The sequence below is a fragment of the Numida meleagris genome, chromosome 7 (genome assembly GCF_002078875.1).
Source record: "Numida meleagris isolate 19003 breed g44 Domestic line chromosome 7, NumMel1.0, whole genome shotgun sequence".
In the NCBI taxonomy this organism is placed as follows: domain Eukaryota; kingdom Metazoa; phylum Chordata; class Aves; order Galliformes; family Numididae; genus Numida; species Numida meleagris.
Window position 1 is genome coordinate 12,681,976 of NC_034415.1, and position 13,227 is coordinate 12,695,202.

At 37.9% G+C, this 13,227-nt stretch overlaps 1 protein-coding gene across 11 annotated transcripts in view; it reads left to right on the plus strand.

The window, feature by feature from the left end:
* The window catches only part of DPYD (dihydropyrimidine dehydrogenase), a 333,346-nt gene that overhangs the window by 97,163 nt on the left and 222,956 nt on the right, over window positions 1–13,227 (plus strand). For all 11 annotated transcript variants that reach the window (XM_021404735.1, XM_021404734.1, XM_021404738.1 and 8 more), the window contains one exon: window positions 5,693–5,854. In XM_021404735.1, coding sequence (XP_021260410.1) covers window positions 5,693–5,854 — 162 coding nt within the window. The remainder of the gene's footprint in view (window positions 1–5,692; window positions 5,855–13,227) is intronic.

Consider the following 13,227-nt stretch of genomic DNA (forward strand, 5'->3'; position numbering starts at 1 on the left):
AACACTCCAGACTATTAAGGCAGTTTGCATCACTCCGTATGCTGGAGTAACTTAGTGATTTTAATGAAGTCTGCATGCCTTTAACTCTGTCTGCTCTCATGTGGTGTGTAGTTACCAGCTTGCTGTGTTTGTGCCTCGTGTCTGCTTTGTGTGCAGCCTACCTAACGCCCTGTTTTTCTGAAATTAAAATGATCAATAACAAATTGAGTGTTCTGCCTTTAATGTCACTAGTAATTGTAATGATCACTAATACATATTTTCAATTTGGGAAAAATTATAAGCACAAAATGTTCATAAACTAAACATGTAAGTCATTGCACATATACTGGAAATACTCATTTTTACTGCAGTAAATGATGGTTTGCAGTGGTATTACACAGTCTATATAGCACCATTTAAAAATAAAATTTGATATATCAGAGAATAAATCAGCACAGTGAAAGCAGAATAAATAAATAGAATGAAAGGACAAAGAGGTGAAGTGACTTAGAACTGGACTCCTGAAATCCTGCTCTTGCCTTATCCCTGTGCTGAGCATTACAAAGGCTACAGACAAGCTTGCTTTCAAATCACTGTGTGTAGTCCTAAAGGCAGCATGAAGCCATATCCTGTCACTAGCAGTGAACAATGTCAGTGGGAACAGTGGTTATGCTGCTAGTTTGGACGGTGGAAGCTGGAACAGGGCATTAAATAGGACAGTTAGGGAGCTACAGCTCTTCTGCATATGTAAGTTTAGCAATGGTAAAATTGACACATGATGGCTTTTTTATTGGCAGATGTGCAAACTAAGTCAGCATTTAACCTGTACTTTCCCTTCATCTTTAGAGGTGTCCCCTTTAGCACAGCTGCTGAAGTACTACAGAACTTGCTCAGCTGTCACTGTTGCCCTTCTCCCAAAAGATAAGAGGAACACTTTGAACTTCAGCTGTGACAGCCTTTTAATTAATTTATCATTAAAACTTTTCAGATGTAAGACTAGAGATACTCTTTGATACACTTACCTGATGTCTTAATATTGCTGATGTTACAAAGCTGGGAGGAGTGGCTGACGTTCCGAAAGGCTGTGCTGCCATTCACTGAGACCTGGACAGGCAGGAGAATTTGGTGGAGAGGAAGCTGATGAGGTTCAACAAGGGCAAGCGTAGAGTCTTGCACCTGGGAAGGAATAACCACAAGTATCAGTACGGATTGAGACATGGCCTGCTGGAGGGGAGCTCTGCGGAGAAGGACCTGGTGGTTCTGGTGGACGACAGGTTGGCCATGAGCCAGCCTTGGTGACCAAGAAGGCCAATGGGATCCTGGAGTGCATTAAAAGGAGGCCCTGGTCAGGCCTCGCCTGGAGTACTGTATCCAGTTCTGGGCTCCCCAGTACAAAAAAGACAGGCATCTCCTGGAGAGAGTCCAGCAGAGGGCCTCAAAGATGATAAAGGGCCTGGAGCACCTCTCATATGAGGAAAGGCTGAGCAACCTGGGTCTGTTCAGCATTGAGAAAAGAAGACTGGGAGGGGATCTGATCAATGTCTATAAATATCTAAGGTGCGGGAGGCAAAGGGACGAGGCCAGACTATTTTCAGCAGTGTGTGGTGATAGGACAAGGGGAAATGGCCACAAATGGAGGCATAGGAAGTTCCACGTAAGAACTTCTTCACAGTGAAGGTGACGGAGCACTGGAACTGGCTGCCCAGGGAGGTTGTGAGTCTCCTTCTCTGGAGATGTTCAAGACCTGCCTGGGCACCTACCTGTGCAACTTGGTCTAGGGAGCCTGCTTTGGCAGGAGAGTTGGACTCAATGATCTCTGGAGGTCCCTTCCAACCCCTACAATTCTGTGATTCTGTCCTACACTTGGAGAAGAATAATCACATACATCAGTACAGGCTAGGGGGCTGACCTCCTGGAGATGAGCTCTGCAGAGAAGGTCCTAGGTGTCCTGGTGGGCAACAGGTTGGCCATGAGCCAGTAGTGTGCCCCTATGGCCAAGAAGGCCAGTGGTGTCATGGAGTGCATTAAAAAGAGCATGGCCAGCAAGTTGAGGGAGGTGATTCTTCCTCTCTACTCTGCCCTGGGGAGGCCCTGTCTGTAGTACTGTGTCTGGTTCTGGGCTCCCCAATTCAGTAAAGACAGGGAACTTCTAATGAGAGTCCATCAGAGGGCTACAAAGATGATTAAGGTCCTGGAGCCCTCATGAGGAAAGACTGAGACATGGAACTGTTCTGCTTGGAGGAGACAAGATGGAGGGAATCTTATCAATGCTTATATCTAAAGGGTAGAAGTCAAGTGGATAAGGCTAGGCTCTTTTAGGTGGTGCCCAGCGACAGCACAAGTAGCAAAAATGAAACACAGTAAGTTCCATACGAACATGAGGAAAAACTTCTTTACATTCCAGTTACAGAGCACTGGAACAAGCTGACCAGAGAGGTTGTGGAATCTCCTCTGGAGATATTCAGAGTCCTCTTGTATGTTTTCCTGTGCAAACTGCTCTAGGGAACCTGTTTTAGCGGGAGTGTTGGGTTAGATGATTTCCAAAGGTTACTTCCAACCCCTGCGGTTGTGTGATTCTGTTATATTTAGTGTGATAAAATGTACTATATGTCTTTCATTACTCCCTGGAAGGGGAGAGGGTACCTAAACTTCAGTTGCTCCAGTGATGCCACTAGTAGTGGTAACATCAGTAGCTCATGATCATGGCAGCAGCTCTTCATAATTTCCCAAATTAAAGCCTTGCCTTAATGTATTCCATCATGCTTCCTCCAGATTAGGAGTTGAGCAGCTCTTGGCCTAAGTCCCATTAGGACTTTGGGTCCAGCCTACTTACTGAACTTACACAATGTCCTGAGGCAGGTTTTTCAGGATGTTCCCTTAGTAAGCCATGATCACCATCTTATATCCACAATGAACCTGGTCCTATCTGTGTGCTATTTCAGTTTAAATTTGCAGAGCAAGTAAAATGTGCCAGCTGTGTTGACGCTGCCTGTAGTGGCACAGCTCGAGTGTGAGAGCCTTACATACTTAACAGATATATAATAAAATTAATTTTAAATAGGAATAATTTAACAGATTTGCTTTTTAGGCATAATAACTAGGTTTGTATATTGACTTTAATTACAAAGCCTAAAAACTTAGGAAATTCATAAATGAAGTTACTTAAATAAAAATGTACATTACAATAATTGTTTTCATTGAATCAGAAAATAACAAAAGTAATCCTTAACAATAATGAAAGGGAAAATATAATTGTCATACTTTGGGAGACTTCGAACTTAAAAATTCTTTGAAAATATTTTTTCTTTTAGTTGATAAGGAGAGTAATCAGTACTAGTTGGTGATTTTTCCTCTAGAGTGGAAATGGAATGTCTTGATATAACTGCTTGAGGAACAGACGTCCATTGCCATTTAAGGTGCTCTAAGGTGTCTAGGCTGGCCTCTGAGAGCTGCTTCGGAAAGACATAGGTCTCCTATGTTGACTGTCACCACTGTGGTCTGCATGGTTGTGTCAGAGACATTTGCAGTATAACTAGACTTCTGTGTTTTAGCTTATGAATTGAGCTTGTAACGTCTTTACTGGTTGTTTTCATCAGCTCTTACTGTCTCTGATGTATCAAAACTAGCAACATCTATCAGGCAGAGCAAAAGGTTTTGCTGATATCTGGAATGTATGTTTATCTAAAGCTTCTTTATGTTGAAATAAATGAGAACTGGGCATGGTAATGCCCACAGGTATTACAGGCAAAATGATTGAAAGAAATTCTCTCAGAACAGTTGTGTGAAGGGTTTGGTTGTTTAGCTAGGACTAGAATTTCAATGGATTTTAATAGTGTTTGAGAAAATGCTATGAAAATACAATTGGGTGGCTGTTTTGTGTTTCCAGGTGATGGACAGGCTCTCATGCCGTGCAGTAGACCGGCAACTGTAAGCAAAAGTTCCAACTGTGTCTATATTTCTTAAAAATTTGCATTCTTTTGGGAATTCCTAGAAGTGTCTTTAGCATCTGATTTAAATTCAAAATTTTTACATTCAGTCTTCTAATGTGCCTTTTGATGAATTTGGACTTCCTGTTACCTGAAGTCCTGTTACTTATCGGTTGTTATATCATCAGACCTTGACATTTCTCTTTTTATTCATAACTGGATTCTTGCTCACCGTGGTATAGTATTCACTTTTAATAAATACTTCTGTGTACGTTAGCTTGTATGACACACAATAAGACTGAGGCATTGGATAGGGGCCGTTGTGACTGAGTCCTTCATGTCCTTTGAATTCTACACCTGGATTGTTCTGCATCATCTGCTCTGGGACAAGGTGATAAAGAAGGACATTTGTTATAGGATCAGTTTCATGATGATGATGATTCCTGAAGATTGGAATGTGGAAGAAGTGGGTGAAACAAAGATACATGTTGTTCTTTCATCCTTCAGTTATTACTGGTTTGGAAATAGCTGGAATGAGATCATTGCATTAATTTCTCAACTAATAAACTTTTGTGGAACCTCAACTGTGTGCTAATTCGAAGAAATACTATATTGCAGTCTTCTGAACTGCAGTGGCCTTTAAAAGAAACTCCAGTATTAATATCTCTTTTACGGGTTTTCCTTGGTGAGGCTTTTAGAGAGAGGTGAGCAGAGTGGTAAAATAAGGACAAAAACAGAGCCTACACTTAAATAAACTTTATGGTAAACTTTACCATACAGAAGAAAAGAGGATGTTAACTTTTTGCTTTAATTACACCTTAATTTCAATAACGGAGTTGTAATATAAGTACAGAATGTTCATCAGTAGTTCTCTCCCTCTAAATAAGACTTCAGTTCAGTCCTGAAGTTTTGTCTAATGCTCCCTTTTAGGAGAATTATCCAGTGGGGGGAAAAAAAAAATAGAAGTCAAGAGTTGTTTTCTGACTACATAAGACACTATAAGGTTGAGAATATTCATTATTTCTTATTATGGAAGCAAAACTTACTTGTTCTCACATATATCAGGAAATGATTCCTTTTCTGAAGATGTACACTGAATACTGAGTATCTGTTAAATTGTAAATTTTGCGAAGATTCTTTAATCAATTCCCTGTTTTGCTGCTTAGGGAAATGGGAAAATAAGTGTTTGCTCTTATAAGCCTGTGAGTGAGGAAGATGAGTTCAAACAACTCAGTACCTCAAATCTGCAGAGAATTATGTAGGAATCACAAGCCTGGGACAATTGATGCTACTGATTTTGTGTGATGTAGAGGCATGTCTGCAGAGATGGTGTGCACAGATGTGTAGAATAAACCTTTCATTCCCTGTGTCATAGAGAACTGATAGTCTAACTAGCACTGTCCGATCAGACCTTCAACAAAGGTTACAACTCAGCTGCTGCCTATTAACCTAGAAATGGAGAAAGTATTTACGAGTACATACTGCAGGCATAGTAGTTTTCTAACACAGATTTGTTAAGTCACTGAAAATCCTACAGCTACCTAAGTCTGAAGGTAGTTATAATAATTTTGCTAGCTAAAAAGAAAAGTCATATCTTTGCATAACCAACAGTTCTGTTTACTTTTTTTTGCAGTGCCTTTGAAATTCTGTGTAACATGGTGCATTTAAATAATGTCAGCATTATTTATATTTATATAGTATTCTACTAGCCAATTGAAACATATCTTGTATTTCTTATTGATTTTTCTTTTCCATGGTATGTGACTCTCTTTTTTTGTTTCCTCCAGAACTATTATGGAGCTGCCAAAATGATTTTTTCTGACAATCCACTTGGTCTGACATGCGGAATGGTGTGTCCCACATCAGATCTTTGCGTTGGTGGCTGCAATTTGTATGCCACTGAGGAGGGACCAATTAATATTGGTGGATTGCAGCAGTTTGCTACTGAGGTAGGTGGGACTTGCAAATGCCTGAAATGCTTTTTATCTATCAAATAACGTTGTTTAAGTGGATGCCTTTGTTTATGATTTAAAAAAAAAAGTCATACTAATAAAATAAAGATGTAGGAAGTTTAAATAATTATCCTTTGTCCTACAGCACATTCAGAAGCTTAAAACTGATTTTTTTAATGGAATACTTTATAGGAACATAAGGAACATCAGCTGTGAACAAGATGACTCTTTAGAAACACTAAAAGTTGAGTCAATTTAGTTTAAATGGAAGATTTACATAAGCCAGGTTAAAATGTGGATCTTACCAAAGTAGGCTGCGAAGGGAAAAAGATCAAGTGTACCTGCATCTGTAACTGTACACTGAGCATTTGCACTCTTCTGGGCATATGGTGGTTCCTACAACAGAATTTAACTTGTTCTCTGGCTGTGATAAACTCTTATCTGTGAAGCCACACACTCTGCAAGAATGCTAGGTCTGGTAGTAAAGGGAGAACTGCTCTTCCATTACAAATGGATGGTTAGGTAATATTTAATATCCAGAAGTACTTGGCTTTATGATTTCATTGATTAAAACTTTCTTTCTGTTTTAATTTAACCTTATACATAAGGTATCAGTTGCTTTGGTGTCTTTCCTTTTTGAAAAGTTTTTATTATTATTATATACATACAGCAAAGCTTTGTACAACACTTAATGCATACTTTTGAAAAGTCAAAAAAAAAAAAAAGGAGGAATCAATTTAAATTTTACCCTAAAATTGCTGTTTTGAAGTATAAGTCTTGGGATGAATCATAAAAAGAAATATCCATGCCCAAGTATTGGTTTCATTTACTTCTCAGAAAGGGGCATGTTTTAGTAATTTCAGGCACTGCTAGTAGTGCAGACAACAAAGTGTTATTTATTTCTTCTTGATGTATATATGCAATGTAATATGGTACGTACTCACGAAAGTATGACAGCTCCTGAAACTATTCTCTTGTCATTTCCCTTTCCCCCAAGTGCAGGATTAGTGTGCATTTGTATTTTCTTTCAGGCAAAGGAAAATTTTTAGACAATTTAGTCATTCTACTGATTGATTTTGCCAATAACTGTGTAAATTAACAAATTCAAATTGGCCTGAAATAGATGTCTGAGTTCATCTGTTCAGATATATGTAGATGCACACATGTATATATGTATACATTTATTAGTTTATAAATGTAAATATGTATGGAGACTTTCAAGGTGAGGCTGGACCAGTCTTTGAGCAGCCTGACTGAGCTGTGCATGTTCCTGTTCATTGCAGGGGAGTTGGGCTAGATGACCTTTAAAGGTCCCTTCCAGCTCTAAGGATTCTATGATTCTATGATTTTAGCCTCTGAAGGTCATTACTTGCCACTTGATGATAGGATGACTTTTCAAGGGTTTCTGCTAGGAGCACATGCACATCTTTTATGCCTCTATGCTGACTTTAGTGCTCAGGATTTACATGAAGAAAGTGGAGGCTACATCTCATTGTTAAATTCTTTAGAAGGCATGGAGAAATTGTATCAAATCGATGGCCTCAGCTGGTACCTCTTCTGATCTACGTGAAGTATCTTTGCATAAAATTTCTCTCTTGTTCTCCATACAAGTGAGGAAGTCTACATAATTGCCTATGTAAAAAATAAATAAATAAATAAAATAAAAGCACATGCAGGTATTAAAATTGCTTGTTTTATACAGTTCGTAACTAATAATCATGCCACTTTTCTCTATCTTGAGCCATTTGACTGGTCATATTTACAAACATATGACAAAATGCCAGTCACCTTTCAAAAGACTGAGAAAATGTCTTTGTAGGACAGACCAAAATAGAAATGCAAATCAATCTGGAAGTAACAGATGATATGTCTGTAAGAACAGTTTTTTATTCTGCTGTCACTTGTAGACTTCACACCCTCTTTTCAATGGCTGTGGGTCATGATTCACTGAGCAAATATTGCTACCTGCTGCAGGTTTCCTTATCTATTTGTATATCTTTCTTCTCTTCAGGAGATTTTAAAGCTTCTGGAGCAACTGTTAAAATTCTGTTAGCTGCTGCTGAACCTTCTGTAGCCTCTGTTACTTAAGTACTTATCTACTTCAGTGTGCATGGGTTTGAACATAAAAAAAGTAAGAATCAGTACATTTTGAATCAAAGTTCTCATTTGCAGGATTGAGGCTGTAGATATTGAACTGTATTTTTCTACCTAAATATTGAATATTTCGGTTTTATCAGTTGAGATGATTTTATCAGTTCTTCTAATGGCTTTTATTCCATACATGTAAAAACTTAATTATTTTTTTTTTTGCACGGGAGAAAACTTATTTATAAAGAAAAATTTTAAAAATATTAAACATTTGTCAAGGAAATGATAAATATAATGGTGAAATATTACTGTTTAGGAACCAAATGCAAATAATATCTGGTAAAACTTGATTTGCGTCTCCTATTAGGCCTAATGCTATGATTAATAGAGAAGAATTATGGCTTGATAGATAATGCTAAATATCTACCATTTTTCTTCAAGAATCTTTAGAAATCTATTAAAAAAGCTCAGCGCTAGCACAGTGATTGATATGAAATGGCAGGAAGGATGAATAGCTCAGAATGCCTTTCTTCATGATGTTCCAAGTTTGTTTAAATGATATATCAGTGTCAACAGTTCCAACAAAATAAAATCGGTGTACAGTTTTACTTCACACTCTAACACAAATAACATTTTAGTAAACTTTACTCTCCTTACCATTTTTGTACTATCCTCAAATGTTTGTTAGAAGTACAGTTGTTAATAACCTTTTGTATTTCTGCCATAAGAATGAATTTGTATGTGTTGTAGTATTCAGAGTTAGAAATAATAAGCAGTTACTTTAGTAATACATTTTTTTTTTTAGCTTTCATTCAGTTCCTTTTTACACTGAGAATATGTATAATTGAAGGAAATCCAATAGTATGAGGGCTTCCATGAAGCAATTATTATTTAAAATATAGATTAAAATACTGAAGAAAATGATACTTCTGTAATATGAAAATTGTCCCAGATATGGTGAATGAAGCATGTTCAGTGTTTTACCTATATGAGTAACTTAGGAAATTGTGTGATTTAGGTATGCAACATGTGGTGCTGTTAATGAGAGTTGCATGGTAATTCTCATGCACTGTGTAATAGTTTGTCCCACAGGGACTTATTTACTGAAAGCTCCATTGTGCATAAAGCCAATTTTAGTTTAGTTTTTTTTTTTTCCCTTGGAATTAGTCTGAGGATCATACACTTGCCGCATTACAAGGGAGAGCAATAAGAAGAAGGCACAACTGCTAGCTAAGATAAAAGATGAAATTGCAGTAAAGCAGGAATGTAGGTTTAAAATGGAAAATATATGGGTATGACGTACGCCCCTTTGTGCTTCTGAACAATGACTGATCATCTGTTCATACAGCAGATAAAACTCCCTAATTGTAAAATATTTCTCTTGCATATGGAGAACAAAAAATATGGCACCTTACACCTCATGCATCTTCCTTCTACTCTTCCATACATCTTTGTAACTATGTTAACCTCATTTTCAAAGTAAATTATAATCCAGTCTGAAAAAATGTGGATTTTGACAATTAAATGTTCAAATGGGAATAAAAATAATAAAGGAAATGTCTTTTGTATGTGTGATGTAGAATGTGTATACTGGGATGCAGTTACCACGGTAACTGTTGCATCTAGAGAATAACATGGAGTAAAAGCTCACTATTATAAATGATGAGTGTCAAGCACAGGTTACACCTGCTGCCGCACAGGTCAAAATTATATTAATGTCTTTATCTGTCTCCTTTGCCCGAGTACTTTAGAATCAGGAAACATCTCTGTTTTTGGAACACAAGTTCAGAGAAAATATACTGAGATTGCAGTGACAATACATGTGGGCATGAGCTATATGACTGTCAGTCCCACAAAATAAACTGAAATTACTGGTTACTGGAACACAAGTTTGTAAGCCTGCAGAAGAAAGGAAGCGTGGTCTATTGCATTCTGTTGCAGTATTACTAAGAAGCCCTCAAATTTTTTCTTTTCTGAAGGTATTACTGAATCTAAAGGGTCTCCTGTGTTTCCAGTTAATCATTCTGAAATGAGCAGCACAATCTAAATGGAAAATGTATTATTTTAGTCTCTGCATACTCAGTTTAAATACTAGATCATTTATCACTTTGACTCTCATACCAGCTATAGTTTTGGTGATTTGTTCCCCTTTGGAGATGTGTTTTGGCTGTTGTTACAGCAGAAAGCAATTGGAGAAGGAAATCTGATACTTTTTTCTCCTGTTGCCTTTACCCTTGGGGCACCTCAGCAGGGCAGTGGGTGGAGGGCTATGCTGGGAGCCTCGTCTCTTCTCCCCTCACCCACTGCAGCTGAGGAGGCAGCGGCTGCCCAGAGAGAGGGCCCTGGCAGGGTGTGCTGCACCAGAGGGCTTAGGGTCACTCTTAGTTTCACACTGAAATCTTTGGTCAGTCTAAATGTAAATGACAGGAGGTGGTGGCTCTCCTGGAGCCCCAGCTCCAGCCGCTGGCCAGCTCTGGGCTGCCGCCATCTTGCATCCAGGGTGCTGTGGTCCCTGACATGGCCACTGGCCCCTCAGCGCTGCCTGCAGAGGTGGGTGTGAAGCCCCAGATAAGGAGGACTGCTCTACAGAGCTGAGGCAGCAGGACAGACAGAAAGACAGCTCTATTTCCTGGTATTAGCTTCTGTTGTAGCATATCTTTATTTCCTATTGTAAATCAAATTGTAATCTATAATTGTTTTGATGGGGAACATGTAGCTTTCTGCAATAGTTCAGGGATGAATCTGAGGAGTTTTGATTTCTTAGGCCCTGCATGGAAGGCTTGCTGATGCCTGGGCAAGTTACATAAACTTTTCTACAGCATTCTGTTAATCTGTTCTGTTTGTGTGAGAGAACCAGAAGGAAAGGGGTTGATGTCTGGGTCTTCCCGCTGAAAGGCTGAGCTTTAAAATTCATTATGTAGCCTCATTTTTGAGTGATTTGATTGCAAAGAAATATATATATATATATATATAAACTTCAAACAAAAATGAAATCACTTTTTTGAGAGGAAGTTGGACAAGCAAGGGAAAAGGATTAAACTTTACTGACCATAGGAGAAAAAAACTGGAGATGGCAATTGCATGTGATGTGGTATTGAACACTACTAGTAAGACAGTTATCTCTGTACACCAAAGGACTGTGCAGAAGAATTCAGTGATATTTAATTAGATGAATTACAGTGTAGTGAAACTTCACCATGAGGTGAGTAAAAATCTTTTGAAATGCACTGAAGCAGTTTGCTATTTTCACACAGTTACACTGCCAGCCTTAATATGCAAAACTGCCACTGAATTCCAGATGGCAAGATACTGCCACACAAGCTGGCTCTGCTGCATGAAGACAGTTTCAACCTATTCACAAATAGACAGAATTAAAGTTGACCATTCATCCTGAACTACTAGCATTTCCTACGTGAGTGCTTGGGTCTGGAGCCTAACACTATAAGGCCCACTACTGGGCCTTAGTGTAATGTTTAGTTAATAGGTATGACTATTCAATGATAAATATAAAAATAATGTTATCAACTAAGCAAATTCAGTACTAAATTTATTAAGCATGTGCATATTCATAGTGTTCAATGCAGACGTTAAATATGCAAGTTATATGATTTGCATCACTGAGTAGCCTTCTAAAACAACTGCATGAGACTTTAATGGAAATTTGGTATCATTCAAGCCTCTCCTATGTGAACGTAACAAAGCAGACGTTTTATAAATATCCTATTGCTTTTTTGTTATCGCTGTCTGGTTTCACAGTACAATATAAGCTTTTCAGCCTGGTAATTCCATTAATAACCACATTAAACTTTCCTATATTGTATGAATTGTCAGGTTCAAATGATTCTTTTTTTAACACAATTATCTGTCTCTTGCTTCTTGCAGTTTGTTAAAATGCTATGTCAATTTACTAAGACTGGTGGAATTTGACACAGAAATTTTAGGGGGGGAAGAAACTAATGATTGGTTTACCTAGCATGAGTGCTCAAGTGCACATGAAGAAAATGAACATTGATTCAAAACATAAATGAAAAATTCTATTAATGAGAGGAATTGCCAATGTTTAACTTGAAAAACCTGCTTCTACTGTTTTAAGAAAAGAAAAAAAAGACACCTAGGTAAACTTAATGAATATCATATTTAAGCTATTTAATAAGACAAATAAAAATGTATATATTTTAAACGGCTAGTTAGTGCTTTTACAATGCAGTCCTGTGTTGAAGTAGATGGGAAAAAGTCTGGTAGTATCCAAAGGCAGCACTGAAGTGTTTGTGACAGGACTCAAAATCCCAATGAAATGAACTCTTGTATCCTTTCTGTATAATAATGTGCTTCTGCTACAAATATATACTCTTTGGGATCTGTATTTTTTCACTGATATCTAAAATAAAATGATGACATAACTGTACTCTTCCATGCTCCTGATCTTTAGTAGCCTATAAGGGCCATGAGTCTTTCCTTTACTTTTTACAAATTATTCAAGACAGAGACGCAATTCCTTCTCTGCTGATGCATGTACATGCAGAGAACAGTGAAATCTAGCCAGAATACCCCTGCCTTATCCTCTTACCTTTATGACTGTGTAAAGAACTGATTTAGTACAAATCTGAAATAAAATGTGTGACGTTGCAGTAAGAATTTTGTGCTGAGCATAGTTGTCAGAGACTGTTCCCAAGTACTTTTAGCAGTCAAGATAGAATGGAGCAGATAATCTCCATTTAACTGTTGAAGAATTGAGGAATAGAGGGAGCAGCCGAACTTTCACGTATGCTTACAACCATTGGACACTTGGTTATAAAGTGTAGGATATCAGAATTAGAGGGTCAATTAATTTGAAATGTCAGATTTATGTAGGAGGACAGATCTACAGTAGGGTTAGCTGTGAAAATATAATGCTGAAGACAAGAGGCATTTTTTAATAGAAGTTCAGAGTCACCTGGTGATGTGCTGGTTGCCCATCACCTCTAATCTGTCAAACCATAAGTAATTTTGCAGTATCACTGAAGATATATCTGGAAGAAGTAGAGCCCCTTCAGTAGCAGGGCAATCCTTTGCATTATTCAAAAAACATGCTCTTAGTAGTTAAGAGAGTAGTCTGAAAATCTTTTGGAAGGAAATTTTTGACATTCTAGAGGTTCTTTGCCATCTGGTTGAGTTTGTGTTACTATTCTGTTGTTGCTGTCAGTCTTGTCCCATCTTCTCTTTAAAGTTTAAGGTAGTGAAAGAGCAGACTTCAGACAGTTTTGAGACAAAAAGAACCATAGAAGTACAAAACTCTGTTTCTA